The sequence below is a fragment of the Rhamphochromis longiceps genome, linkage group LG9 (assembly GCF_057381845.1).
Source record: "Rhamphochromis longiceps isolate RC_006_pf linkage group LG9, R_longiceps_female_GT1.1, whole genome shotgun sequence".
NCBI classification, from domain to species: domain Eukaryota; kingdom Metazoa; phylum Chordata; class Actinopteri; order Cichliformes; family Cichlidae; genus Rhamphochromis; species Rhamphochromis longiceps.
The window spans coordinates 20,381,454-20,395,960 of NC_140565.1; the positions used below are offsets into that span (position 1 = coordinate 20,381,454).

At 44.4% G+C, this 14,507-nt stretch overlaps 2 protein-coding genes across 8 annotated transcripts in view; one reads left to right on the top strand and one right to left on the bottom strand.

The window, feature by feature from the left end:
- The window catches only part of atp8a2 (ATPase phospholipid transporting 8A2), a 58,018-nt gene extending 51,193 nt beyond the window's left edge, over nt 1–6,825 (top strand). For all 7 annotated transcript variants that reach the window (XM_085418727.1, XM_085418721.1, XM_085418722.1 and 4 more), the window contains 2 exons: nt 2,988–3,079; nt 4,290–6,825. In XM_085418727.1, coding sequence (XP_085274853.1) covers nt 2,988–3,079; nt 4,290–4,384 — 187 coding nt within the window. In that variant the 3' untranslated portion in view covers nt 4,385–6,825. The remainder of the gene's footprint in view (nt 1–2,987; nt 3,080–4,289) is intronic.
- A 144-nt stretch (nt 6,826–6,969) lies between these two features.
- shisa2b (shisa family member 2b) lies at nt 6,970–14,136 on the bottom strand. Its single transcript, XM_085418731.1, has 2 exons — nt 13,243–14,136; nt 6,970–8,722 (listed from the first exon to the last, which is right to left on the bottom strand). Exons 1-2 carry the CDS (start codon nt 13,544–13,546, stop codon nt 8,154–8,156), a joined length of 873 nt encoding a protein of 290 aa, XP_085274857.1. The 5' UTR covers nt 13,547–14,136; the 3' UTR covers nt 6,970–8,153.
- Between the last annotated feature and the right edge of the window lie 371 nt (nt 14,137–14,507).

Below are 14,507 nucleotides of genomic sequence, written 5' to 3' on the forward strand. Positions count from 1 at the left end.
TAAAAGTTTCAACATGAACAGTTTTCCATCACCTGACAGCATATATTGCTTCAAATGTTGCACACGTCATCCAGCATCACTGGGGGCTAAGCTACTAAGCTACCCAACCCATGTGCCTAATGCACCCTAATACCAACGTGAATGTTGATGTCCATGACTTCCAAAAAGAATTTAAGGTTTTGATTGGGCAAACCCAATGACAGCTTTCAACATCACTCAATTTATTGATGTTTATTTGTGTTTTATGGGTGACGGGGGGGTTGCATGTGTGGATGTAGTGACAAACTGTGCTCACCAATGACGGCTAAGAGGCCAAAGATCTCAGCCATTTAGATTTGGTTGCCAGTCTTGGATTGTCTAAATTATGAATATTTTTTTGCACTGCACATGATTTCAATCCCCAACTTGAAGCTTTATTCTTACCTGTATGGACAAAAGTATTGGGCCAAACCTCTTAATCTTTAAATTTAGGTGTTTTCAGTCTAGCTGGATAAAATCAAACACCTCACCATGCAGATTTGTTGTATTTGTTTCTTGAGCTTTTTCCTCCAACGCCCCTTTCATCCATTCTGGAGGTGCAGAGATTTTGAACCAAGAAGTAATTTTTCCAGAAATGTCTGTGGTATTATTGCAAAGTGCAAGTGTTTAGAAGCCACAGGAACTCAGACTACAGAAAGTTACAGAGCGTGGTTGCTGACTCCTGAGGTGCGTAAAAGTTGCCAACGCTCTGCTGACTCAATAACTGCCCTGAAAACCTCCTCTGGCTTTAACATCAGCACCAAAGCTGTGTGCTGGGAGCTTCATGGCATGGGCAGCTCGTGTAAGTGTCCCGGTACTTTTGTCCATGTAACGGTGTCTGTCCAATTAACCCTAGTCAGCTGTGAGGTGTTATTTTTAGCAAGTCCACAACTTTAACAGTCTAATGTTGCCCTTGTCTCATCTTTGTTGGAGTGTTATGCTGGAAACAATTTAGAAACAACCTTATATTTTTCCAAAAAAAACCCCAATATTTCTCTGTTCTAAGATATGGTATGTTGATTTTTTTAATTAATTTGAAATAAATCAAACATAGTTCATATAATTACATTTGATACAGCATCCAAAGTATTTTGGAAAACCTAGTTTGTAGACGTTTAGTGATTTACTAGCTGTGGCACAAAGAGATTCAGGAAATTTCCATTTTGCTACTTTAGTTTAATGCCCCCAAACACCTCTGTAGGACACATCTGACTATATCTCCATATTTATTATTTGACGGCTATACTGTGGCTGCTAGCTTTTATTGTAAAAACTCACTATAAGCTTATAACATACAGTGCGGTGTTAGATGATAAAGAACAATACCAAGAACAACACAAGTATTCTACTTTTACTTCATATTTGACAACTTAAATTAGAAGTTAAGTTTGCATAACGTATACTCACATGAGGAGTGTGAATACTTATCTCCCTGTGTTACAGTGAGTTCCACAGTTTTCTCATTTTATGAGGAGGTTGAGTTAAAGGTTTCACCAAGAGAAAGTACATTAGAGGTGGTTCTTGTTTCTTGAAGTGAGCAGAAGAAGTCGGGGGGGGGGGGGGGGGGGGGTGAGTGTAAAACCACATTGCTCCTCTTGACCCTTAAACAGAGCTCCGTCCTTGACTGACCCTGCTTTTAAACGCCGGGAGGCAGGAACACATCCTTGAGTGCTTTCCATTCAGAATAAGAGAAGGAAACTAAGGGTGAGCTGGGAAGCAATGGAGCAAAATGGAAAAGAGCACATCTGTGTTTGTAGTTTTTGGGGAGGGTAGGCATGGGAAAAGGTGGAAAGGTACAGTACGGGAGTGTCTCGGGGGGAAGAGTTCAAATAGCGTACATCCTCGGGCCCTTTTGAATCAGAAAGTACCCACAGAGAAACTTCACGGCAGGAGCGAGGACAGCTTAAGTCATACTGATGCACGAACCGTTCATTTATTTGTCCAGCCACTGTTTAGTAATTTTATCGAACTCACAGTGCCGTCATCCTTGTAACAGACATTATTTTAACAGACATAACAGAAAGTCTTTGAGCAAGCTCGAGAGCTCTCTTTTTTTCACACCAGTGAAAGATTCCCAGCGGTCTTAGACAGTTATGAAAATTTCCTAACCGCTTGTTCCAAATGTTAGCCTTGGGAAGGCTGGGTCGACTCCATAATTACTCCACTGATCATCATCACCTCTGTGTACTCTAAGTGCCAGGGAAAACCCTTGTGTGTGAATTTAATGCTCCACTGGCAGATAACTGCACAAAACGTATTCCTTCAAGTAAATATGGCAGAAGTTAACTTCCCGAGGCGCCCCTTACGTTTACATTCGACGTCTGCACTTTATTGGCTGTAATAATGGCGATGACACGGGAGACAAATGTATGAATATATGTGTGTATGTATGCATTCGAGCCGGCCTGTGTTAGTGCGCAGTATCTGGAATGGGCTTGGTTATTTTTGGTCACCGGAGGAGAGGAGCCGTGACGGCGTGTGGTCTCAGAACAGAGGGTCCAGTCTTCTTCTTGGAATGGGGGGGAGAGTGGAGTGGAGTGGGGATGAGGAACAGTTTACTGTGGATGTCCTGTTACCCTGCAGGCAGTTTATGACTTACTGTTAAAGTGAATGTGAAAAGCAGTCGCTGTCTAATCCACCTCTAACAAACTTTCTGGTCCTAAATCTGCTGAGATTTTGTTTACTTATTGATCTGTGTGTTTCTATGTTACACCCTAAACAAGTGCTTTGCTTTTCTGTTATGCTGCAGTGTTTTACTGAAGAGCAGCTAAGATTAAAAATCATAGTCATAGAAAAATTAGAGGCAAAGATCCTGAAAGTCTGTAGACTGGTTGTTAGTAAGAGTGTTATGTAGTTGTGGGAGTAGCAGAGATTCTCTCATTTGTATAATTATGTGTTATTATAGTGATTATGTTGTGCTGCTTTGGAGTAAATGTTCTTCCTTACCTTTCCTTCTTTTTATCTTGCAGTCTAAACGAACGGGCCCATCTGCTGACAAGAGTCTTTAGGAAAACACCTTCAAGTGTAGGACGCTCAAACTCTGTGCAGCAGACTGTGTCACGTGAGTGCTCTTTCCAATAAGAGATGCTATCATGTAAACCAAGTCTTGCTTTAATGCTCCAGTCACAGTAAGGCGAACGGTGGCTGGAGGCCAAAGCTATTGCGACTGTGCGCAACTGATTTGTGATCTTGTTGACTTTTGAAATGGTTCAAAGACAAAACAACCAGCTGCTGTCTTCAAAGCAACTTCAGTGCGTCAAAATGGTGATAAAACACCAGTAAGACAGAGTCGGTCTGCTATCAGTTTACTGTTGATTGGGATCAAGGTGGCAATTATGTGCAACCTGTTTGCGATAATCCAGCAATTAACTGTGATAAAGAGCAAAAATTGCAAATCTGTTGCAAATCCTTGGCAAGGAAGGCTTTGTAACGGCTTAACGATTAAGTACTCACAAGATTAAGTACCAGCAAGAACCTCATAGATATAAAGCAGAAATTCCTCCAAAAATAGTGACAGAGTTGCTGCAGGATGCCTAAGTAACATAACCCCTCAGCTACTTTTATATGCATTTATATAGGCAAATAACCAGAAAACAAACAGCTAAGTTCCCTGTTGCAAACGAGTTGTGCTTATCAGTGCAAACAGCGATTGATTGCAACGTGTTGGCAACCTGTGTCTGTTTATTAATTAGATGGCAAATTAGATCGTGGTCAGTCTGAGTTGGTCTGCAATTGTTTGAAGACAGGTTTCCCGTACGATCACTGCAGCTCAGCAGTTAGAGCAGGTCATTCACTAATTCAAAGGTTGGATGTTTGGTCCTGTTGCTCCTGTTTGCATGCCAAAGATACTGAACCGAGTTGCTCTCTAATGTATGTGTTGGAGTTTGAATAGAAGATCACAGTGCTTGTGTAAATGGCTGAATGAATGTTGTATAAAGCACTGTGAGTGCTCCAGCAGAGTAGAAAAGTGCTATGTAACATACGTATTTGCACTGCAATCAAAAGTGGTAGCCCAGAGGTTGAGGGTGATGCATGCTCAGCCTCTGGGCTACCAGTTTATCACCAGCACTACTTGAGGTTGTTTTTAAATGCAAAAAAAAATCACAGGAAAAAAATCTCAATTTTTCCTAGTTGCAAGGAGTTTATGTGACTGAGCCATAAGACTGATAGAAGCCAACAGTCTCACTGTGTCATCTCTGTGTTCCCAGTTTTGTTGTCACTCAGCACACAGGCTTAACAAGTAGGACTTCTCCTCCTCTGTCTCTCTGCAGATGGCTATGCCTTCTCTCAGGAGGAGCATGGTGTGGTGTCTCAATCCCAGGTAGTGCGCTCTTATGACACCACCCGCCAGCGCCCCAGCCTCTAGCCCCATCCCGGATCAAAGCTTTGGCTCACTGAAGCAAGAATTTGTCAAGGTGACAGCGGAGATAGACTTAAGTGACACCCTCACGCCGGGTGACCGACCCCTGCTGTGGCCTTACTGGACAGTGACCTGACCCCTTGCCAGGGACGGAAGTCATGGTCAGGCATGGAGGCCGTCGCTGGCGCTTGGAGGACTGACTCGGGAGAAGGGACCAGGCCGGATATATGGACTAACCATTGTTATAACTCACAAAGGCTGCACAGGCATGAGCAATCATATCCATGCACAGACGTGACAAGTCAAACTCAGAGACTGCTACTCATATCTGTATATCCCTCAGACTGAGTTTGCTTTATGCCTACGTGTGTGCGCGCAAGCGTGTGTGTGTGTGCGCGTCCCAGTGCGTCTCTGTCTGCCTGTGCATGTGTGTCTGCACGCATTGGTGCTCCCGTGTTCGTGTGCATGCGTGTGTCGATCCATGTGCGTTCGCATCCACCGTTCCCTCTCATTTCCCGTCTGTCATCACGCGCCGATGTGGAAGGGGACGTCAAAATAGTCGCACTCGCTCGCTCGCTCACACGCATACAGGCGCGAAGAATTCCTTAAAATTAGAGGGTGGGAAGCATATACCGAGGACCCGCCAGAGCCCTGCACCCCCAGCTACAGGCCCCCTCTCTCTCTCTCTCTCGTAACATCTCAGCATCGAGCCTCACTGCCAAACACCATAGAGATGCCACTGAGGCAGAACGCTCACCAAACCGGACCACAACCCTGCCACAGCCCCTCCTACCCCACTGAGACCTCTTGCTTTAGCTCTCCCTTCATTCCTTCCTTATCTCTCCATCTCATAGCCGCTTTGCAGCCTCCGTGTCCCTCTCCTCCTTTTCGCAAGTTTAAAGAAATCCATTTTGTTTTATTTTCTGACCTCTCCCGTGACTCCAGACGTCGCCCGTCTACCACCGTCAGCTGACGTGGAAGCAGCATGACTGGCATTAGCGCTTCCTCTTTTATTTCTGTTGCATTTCCACTCTTTACTGGACTGTTTCTTTCTCTCTGTCTCTCTCTCTTTTTTAAATTAAAGCAAACATCAATGTGTATTTGTTTCTATTTTTTTTCTCTTTTCATTAATGCCCGTTTCTTTTGTACTCATATGTGAAAACATGTCTTAGCGGGAGTATTTTACTTGAAGTTGCCCTAAAAGGCACCCAACCAGAAGGGATTTGATTGAGACGCTCGCATGGATCATGTGTTGTTGTTTTTTGTTTTTTTTTCTAGCTTTGGGGTTTGTCTGAATGTAGAGTCCATTGTCTGTGAGCTCTGTGTTGAGGACACTCTGGTTCAGGAATGCAAAACTGAAAGGGGATGGGCGAGAGGGGTTGTCCTAATCATTAAATCTAATCAATCCATGGCCTGACTAAATGTCTTTGTGTTTTGGCTGCGCGCTGTGTGCTCTTGCAATCAAAGCGAGGGGTTTTTGAGTCCAACTGTAGCTCCCGGGAAGCTGGAGGAGTCTTGGTTTATATTTCACACAGAGGATGGAAAGGAAAAGAAAATATAGAAAATGTCAATGCGAACATTAAAAGCTTAGCATTTTATAAATTGGCCAAATCAAACCTCTCCCACGCTCCTTCTTTAATCCCAAGGGAGTGACTGTAGACAGACCATTAGCCGATTAATTCACCACCACCACCCTCCCCAACTGGAGATCCCTTTCCCACCCACCTTCCTGGATGTGGCCCAGCCCGAAAAACTACAGCTGCTACAGTATGGAGAATCCATCGGGGTGCTGCTTTATGCTTTTCAACTCTTCCCCAGTGACTCTCCAACGGGACGATATGCTTTCCACATTACTGTAGCTGAGTTTCTGGAGGAGCTTGCCAAAACTGCACTTTCACATCATCATATTCTTAAACTGTCCATTGTTGTGGTTTATTATTTCTCCTGTGTGTGTGCGTGTGTGTGTGTGTCGGATGACGTCCTCTGTGGGAGGTAGACCAGTCTGTGAATGTGTTTCTAGTAGTTTAAGTGCGTGAGTGTTTTAAGGAGATTAAAACAACCCAGTCAACCAGTCATATTTGTTTTTGTTAACCAGGGCTTTGTTTCCAAATGTGCGTCTGTGCTTTGAGTATCACTCACCTTCCTGGTTATTAGAAAACTCACAGCAAGCCTATTTTCAGTTTTAAAATATGTTTATTTTTTCAGTTTCATATGAAAAAGTATCTCTCCTGCATTAAATCACTGTATTTCAGGTGGAGCAAATGCATTCGATCTAAAATAATTCCACAATTTCACACACTCTCTTACTATTATTCCCCCCCCCCCCCCCACACGTCACATAAGTTCCCCAATGAATCTTACAGACATTGTGCTTGGAGTACAGATGAGGTGCGCAAGCAAACCAGTTTCGGTACTAAAGGACATGTCGGGCTGCACGCTCGGTGGAGCAGCACATTCCTCGAGCTGCACGTTCCTCGGTTACAGTGGCACAGCTTTACACCGCTACACAGAGCGGCAGAAAATTCAGCAACTTTCGCTTATTTTTACAGATTAACAACCAAAGCGGCCACTTCCTTGCCCTTCCTAAGTGGAAAATAATGACTCAGAGCTGCCCCGGAGCTGCCCGTGCTAATGCACTGAACTGTGGTGGTGTGAAGTACACACACACACCTCGCGGGAGAGAAGTGAAGGGGGCAGCTGGCATTTTTGGGGGTTTTTTGGGGGGGGTTGCTATATAATTAACTGTAATGCTCAGAGAACTTCCTCTCACTTCTCTGTCGCACACTCACACGTCCAAGGAACATTAACGGCCTGCCTTGTGAATAGATCTAATTTTGGGGGGATTTCTGAATGTGTTTCTGGGGGTTTTGTATTTCTTTGTTTCTTTTTTTTTTTGCTTTCTGGGTGGCAGGCGGGGGGGTTGGATAGTAGGGTGGAGCGTCACAGTCTGTGTCCTGTGCTCACTTCATTAGATTTTAAATGGCCTACAGGGAGATCGCGACTGCCTTTCACATCACACCACCTGCATTTCCCATTACACACAGTTACACTCACAGTTACTCACAAGGCCACCGCATCCCTCCACACTTCACACTCTCTCGGACTCGCACACGAACAGTACAAATATCTATCCACATGCTTTCTTTCCTCGTACTTTCAGCGCAAACAAAAATATACTGTATTATATAAACCACTCACAATCATTCACAAGCACAGATGTGCACATGGCATAAACACAGCATGTGGTCATATATTGTTTTTGCTTGAATGTCCATTTTTCATACAGTCCGCTGCTATAAATCATCCAGTCATCGCTCATTCCTGTACATATAAGCTTGCAAATCTTTTTCTCACATACATCCATGCAAACACAAACACATGCAGCCTTTACTTGATCTCCGGGCTGCAGTGAACTGTGCATTATTACTCATCAGGGCTGCACAACCCTCCGAGATGCAGTTTTGTCTTTGCATCCAGTGAGAGGATATTTATGCATCTGCCTTACGCATCGCAGGCTGAGCCTAGCTCGTTCCACCTTTCATACAAAACAGACACAAACCACACACAGTTACAGGGCAGGTCCAGCTACCAGGAACAGCTTTATGAGTCCTTCATGTGAGTCTGACTCCTTGCCTTCTTTTTTTTTTTTTTTTTAACCCCCCCCCCACTCTGGCAGTGTGCCCAAAGGTCTGTCTGCTGCAGCCCTCACAGGTTAAACTTGACAAGTTAATCTTTGAAAATAAAGTGGTAGAGTGGTCTGCTGGTTGGGCCCTCGTCACACTGTCACTGGAGGGTGTTTCTGATCACTGGTGACACTGGAGCCAGCAGTGGGAGGAGGGCAGGGTGACTGGAGGGGTCTGTAGCCCCCTTGAGTGGGGTCCAAGTAGGCTGCGGTAGAGGACATGGGGTGGGCATAGCCGATGTACTGCGGATGCAGGAACTGTCCCTGGTGAGGCATGATTTGGGTAGCCTGCTGACAGTTGAGTACAGAGAAGTTGGTGGGCATGTTGACAAAGACGCTGGCATCAGGGGGCAGGCAGCAGGAGGCCTGAGCCCGCATGACTGGAGGAGGGGCAGTGCGGGGGACAGCGGCTGGAGCGGACGAGCTGGATGAGGTGGCTGTGCTGGACTGGCGGGATGAGGAACCCCTGGAGGTGCTCGCCATCATAGGGATGGTTTCCAGGAGGCGCCCACCACCGCCAGCCCCACCTCCTGTCGTGCCTCCAGAGGACAGTTCCTGCTTGGGTCGGAGACACCGGCAGCAGCACACAGCGACCACAGAGCCCACCACGATGAAAGCCACGAACACTGAGCCCACGATGAGGAATGGCACGTAGATGGGAACTACAGAGAGAAAAGAAGAAGAGACATTGCCATTAAACTGACATTAATCCAATTCGTTTTTATTTCTACAGCACCAATTTGTCACTTTATATTGTAAGGTAGACCCTACAATAATACATACAAAGAAAAACCCAACAATCATATGACCCCCTATGAGCAAGCACTTTGGCAACGGTGGGAAGGAAAAACTCCCTTTTAACAGGAAGAAAACTCCGGCAGAACCAGGCTCAGGGAGGGGCGGCCATCGGAGCAGATGTAAAACAGCTGTAAAACATGCGATTAGTGAAAAAAACTATTGCCTGTTAAGCTGTGCTGCCTTGCATGCTCACATGTCTTGCTTATCTGCACAGGGGCTCCTTGATGTGAGTGGTGATTGAATGAGACAGTGAAACAAAGGACTGGAGCAGAAAAATAGAAGGTACACTGGATTTGAGTCCCCAGGGAGTCCCAGAGTCTCATTAGCAGTTATTAACTTTGTTTTGATCTGTTTTAATCCTGCACACCCCACTGTGTCCCCGGCCTCTTCAACCCCACAGACCTGTGTGCATTTGTACTGGTGACATTCTTAAGCCTCGCTGCCAGCCAACATTTGTGACCCTTTTCTCGCTCTCTCATTTTTTTTCCTCTTACCCCTATTTTTTTTTTTTTTTTTTTTACTAATCCTCTGAAAATAAGTTACTCAAGTTGAAGTACAGTACTTGGCATCTGCTTAAAGAAAGGTATTAAAGTGGACTGATTTAATGTAGCTGAATGGGAGGTTATTCAGCTCTTTAAATCAGAGGAATAAACCAGCTCCTTCTCACTGACCTTTTCTTTGTTTCTGCTTAACGCAGCAAATCATACTCTCAACAACTACGTATTTGTGTAACTCTCACAGTTCCACCAATCAGACTATAAATTGCTGGGTCAAATAGGAGATGTCTGTGTGAGCAGGTAGAAGCTTTGGCACATTATTATGCGAGAAGAACTCAGTGTCAGTCTGTAAATTTTGTGAAGTGAGCAGGAAAAGCTCCAAAAACAAGCCTAAAGCGCGATCAACAGTAGGAACAGTTTTTCCTGACTCTTCGTTTTCGGTAAAGCATTGAAGGCTGAAACAGGGAGACATTCAAGATGAGGTCACCGCCGATGAGGTGTTTCCCTCAGTCGCTCATTCCCATGCTCACTACCACAAACACCTTTCAAAGCACAATAACGACCATGTTACATTACAAGTGATTAGTTGTGTTTTATTGTTCCCACTGGGTGTAGTTATTTTCCACTTTGAATGTGTCCGTGTATTACGAGGTGTAACTGTATGCCGGAGAGAGAGAGAAAGAGAGGGAGAGAGGTGGCAAACTGGCTCTAGTTTCCTTTTGTCTGTGAGCTCTTTGAAATGCATCCATGGGACTTTGATTTTTTTTTTCCAAAATGCTCATCAAACGTGGCAAGGTATTAAAAGGATTACTGCATGGAAGCTGTTAAGAGCAGGAGATCACTCATGGGCAGAGGCAGCAAGGTCTTGGTAACAAGAGCAGAGGCAGAGGCACGCCGACATGAAACAAACCAGGACCTTGACCCATTTCCTTTCGACAAGAAGTGGTGTTAACTTAAGAGGCTTCTGCACCACACAGCTGCACACCTCACAGTAAACAGGTTGTAAAAGGAACATTTACAGTATAAGTTACAAGAGCAGAAATGTACCAGGGAGCCTCTCTGTGCCATCTTTCCTGTACTTATATGGCCTCCACCTCAACATCTCTACCTCCACTCCCTTTTTATGCAATGCTAATGAGGAGTAGTCATTTCAAGGACTTTCTCCTTGTGTTGCTTTACCCCTGACTTCACTGCTATTAGAGCTACTTTCCCAAACACTGTATGGTAAATCATTAATGGAGTGAATAAAGGTCCTAAAAAGTTAATGCACAGTAGTAAATAAGCTCTTTACTGTACACAGCAATCAAAAAATCAGCTACCATATGAGCCTCACTTTTTGTATATTTCATTATTACATCGCTGGTAATGGATCAGTTTGAATCTTGTGGTTGTTGTAGCTGCTGAAACTGAATCTGTAGAGTCAGGGAGTTTAGGCCTTTGGGTCCTCTCATAGGGGTCGTTAGCCCCTGAAGGGGGTCACAAGATAAATCTGGAAGGTCAAGAGATGATTAATGGAGTGGAAAAGAAGAAACAATACTGAGAGCATGTTTCCATGCCGGTCAGTCGGTACAGAGGCACAGCTGTGCTTTGAGCATTGAGCTAAAGGCTGATTTCGTGATGCTGACATGGCCACAAGGTGATTTTTATCAGGTATAGAGTTAACTAATGTTACTTTAGCTTCTTAGAATACCAGTTAACACAAAGTGCAGCAGAGGCTGTGTGTGATTGGCTTTGCAGATATCCAAAGCAACAGATAAAGTGAAGTGCAGCTTTAACCTCCTAGGACATGGAGATCACATCACATTTTGTGTTGTCTTGACCAAAGTACTAAATTTCGGGCCTGATATCCACTTACGAGGCCATTATACTGCCACTGTTCGATTAAAATTTTAAACAAATATCCTCATATGTGCATCTCATTTTTGTCAGAAACAAAAATCAGGTAAAAAAAATCTGGCAATTCTTTGTTTTTACATTCATCAGGTCCCAATCAGCCCAAATATCAAAGAGAAATTAAAAATGCATGTCATGGAAGAGTTCGGGTCTTAGGCGGTTAAATAAAAAAGCTAAGAATTCACCAGTTACTAACTAACATTTGATAGAGGATCCACAGAGCCTCCTTACTGGTTGTAATATTTACAAGTATTTCCTGCTGAAACACTTTTAATTTTAAGCCACTTCATGTGGACACTGAGCACTAAACCCCACCTAGTACTCACATAAATTTGAAAAAAAAACTAACTTTATTCTTTACTTCTTTCTTTTGAGGCATTTTTTTGTGCACATGGCAGTTGTCCCCCATCCTCCTATTGTTCCCTGTCATTCGTCCACACCTGTTGCTGTAGTCGAGCTGTGGCAGCCCCCTCTGCTAAGCTCTTGTTTTGGGCAGATTCTTCGTGGCTGGCTGGCTGATTGGACCCTTCCTTCAGCCTATCCCATGGGCTTTCTCCTGTTCCCAAATACCATATGTTCCTTCATGTTCAGCACATTAATAATTTCCTTTGTGTTATTCCCCCAACACTGCACTATGTGTATCTCTTTGAGATGATGAATAGGCTGCATGCACATGAAAAATGTGTAAAATGCACAAAGTGAACTGGGCTGTGGATGAATAAAAACACTTCTTCTTTTTGTAAGAAAAAAAGGTTTTCCTTTAAGTAATTTTGGCTGGAGGCCTATGAATGAAATGTATATATTGCTTCCTGTAGTGATAAGCTGTGACAGTATTAGCAAATGACAGATTGTAGCTGGAGAGGGCAGGGTATCCTCTGAGGAAACATGTATTGCACTTTTCTCTCATGTCTAGTATGTTTCTTTCGTGATATGGTGCACTTTCAAGAGACTTTACAGTAGATTAACTTATGGGAATGTAAGCAGTGATGAATGAGGGGCCAGAGGGGGAGAGGTCTGTCACCCAATCCACGGTAAAAGTTGGAAAATGTGGGTCATACTTTGCCTCTGGTTTTGGCATTGATGCCTCTTATATGTGAGCTTCTAGTTTGAAGCATGACCTGAGTGTGAGGGCCTCAAAGCCCACAGATACCACAGAGACATGGAGTGGTTAGATTACAGTAGCAGCTTGGCCAACAGAAAGAGACTCCACGAGCCTGCTGAGAGGAAATAACGCAAATTGCGTGTGTTTTTTCTTCTTTTTAATGAACAGAGCTGTCAGCACCCTTCGTGAGCTACACTGTCCAAGATCCGGTCAAGTCCAAACTTGATCCCCGTGGGGACGGCGTGATCTGAGCCCGGCCCCTCTCTTGCACTGTTAAAGAACAAACACGGCTATTTATAAAGTGCAGCAGCACGGCACAGTTTGCCATTTGTGAGGGCAGTTAACCGGTTTTTTGGAGGAGTCTGCTGTGTCCGTGCAGCTGTCGCTTGCCAGCCAGCAGATGCAGCTTTTAACAGGGAGATACTGTGAGTCTGCTGGGTTTATGAGAGGAAACCAAAGCTCCCAGCAGGTCATATTAAATGATATTTACAATATCAAATTCAAGGCATCCTGTACATAAGCAGTGGGGTGTGTATGAGGTTGGCTTATGGGATACAGTATGGTAAGATTTATATGGAATGAATAAAATCAAAAAGGTTTTACTGAGACTGTAAATTCTGAAGTGAACAAAGACTGCACTCTCCCCACTGAAGCAACAGGTCAGGCAGTTTTAGTGCACCGACGTTATCTCAGTGTCTCTCTCATATGAATCACACGTAAGTCTACAGAACACAGGGGATTTAACTATGAAACTTCCTATACAAGAGTTTAACTTAAAGAACCCCCCCAAACATTTAGTTTTTATTCTGTTTGCGCTTTGCTCTTCACATGTTTAAGCGCTCTTCTTTCAATACTACTCATAATATTAGCGGAATTAGTTATGGTCTTGTACCTGCACCGGAGTCCTTGTTCTCCTTGTTGTTTGTCCCGGGCTCCGGTGACTGTCGGTCGTTATCGCAGCTCCCCTGATCAAGCCGCGCATCCGTGCTGGAGCAGCAGTAGCGCAGCTCGCATTTCCCGCAGCAGATTATCGCGTCCACTCCGTCTATCTTCTCCGGGCACTGAAAGCCCTCTTTCCAGACACCCTGGGAGTCCCGCCAGCCGTGGCAAAACTCCCCGCTCGCTTTCACGTCAATAATGACCAACAGCAGAGTCACAATCGCGGTGACAGACATCGGGAAACCTCCTCCCCACATTCTCGGCCAGGTGGCCCGCGGCCGCACGCTGGCGCACTGGAAGAGACTGAGAGGCTTTTACTCCCCGCGTCTAAGCTGGTGAGGGGGGTGATACGCTGGGTCGGTCCGATGAAGGGAGCAGAGGGGATGCAATGCAGGAGCCACAAACCACTTAGAGGCTGTCATTTGTTAGAGAAATCGCGTGCGTAATTCTCCAAAAGTGACTCCGGTTATTCAGGAGATGCACAAAAAACAAATGGATACTACTACTAAAAAAAAGTCAGAAAATATATGAATTTATAAGTTTGACTGATATTCCAGTTGCAAACCCTCGGAGGTCTGGTAAATCCAGTGTAGAAAAACTAATGGATTTCCTTTGGCACTGCAGCGAGGCTGAACTCTTCAAATGACTTTCCTCGGGGATCCAGAGAAACTAACACTTGTAGCCTGATCCATGGGCGCGCAGCTGCTGTCACCCTCGAGTCCTCTCACAGCCAGCTCCGTGCGTAAAGATAACGTTTCAAACTTTTGTGGCTTGGCCTGCATTGTTGAGTGTCAGAAGTCAGTCAACCAAATCTGTGTCAGTCTTGAACTGAAGCCCACAGAATCTAACCCACCCTGTGTCAGAGTGAGAGGGGCGTGTAAAAAGTCAGATGCAAATCCACACCTCACTGTAACAACCAGAGTAGATATACAGGGAATACCAACAAACTACATACCACTGGTCAAAATGCTGCAATTTAGTTGATATTTTTAAAAAAGTAAAATAAGAAGATATATCACCCGACCGTCTTTTCTGGCAACAGTCGTCCAGATTGGATCTTAAATTTTTAACTTGAGGTCAAAGGGATTTTTCTCAGTGAAAAAAAAACCTGCAGTTTGGCTTAAAATACATTATTCATATGTTACACCGATTTCCAGGTATACAGATAGACTATTTGAATTTGTTGTTATTATTATTATACTATAAACTACTATTAAA

Bases quoted from the DNA above. Each gene is read 5' to 3' on its own strand.
- shisa2b (XM_085418731.1), bottom strand. From the start codon at position 13,546: ATGTGGGGAGGAGGTTTCCCGATGTCTGTCACCGCGATTGTGACTCTG. The intron at 8,723-13,242 runs GTACAAGACCAT...TTCTCTCTGTAG, and splicing joins GAACAAGGACTCCGGTGCAG to TTCCCATCTACGTGCCATTC.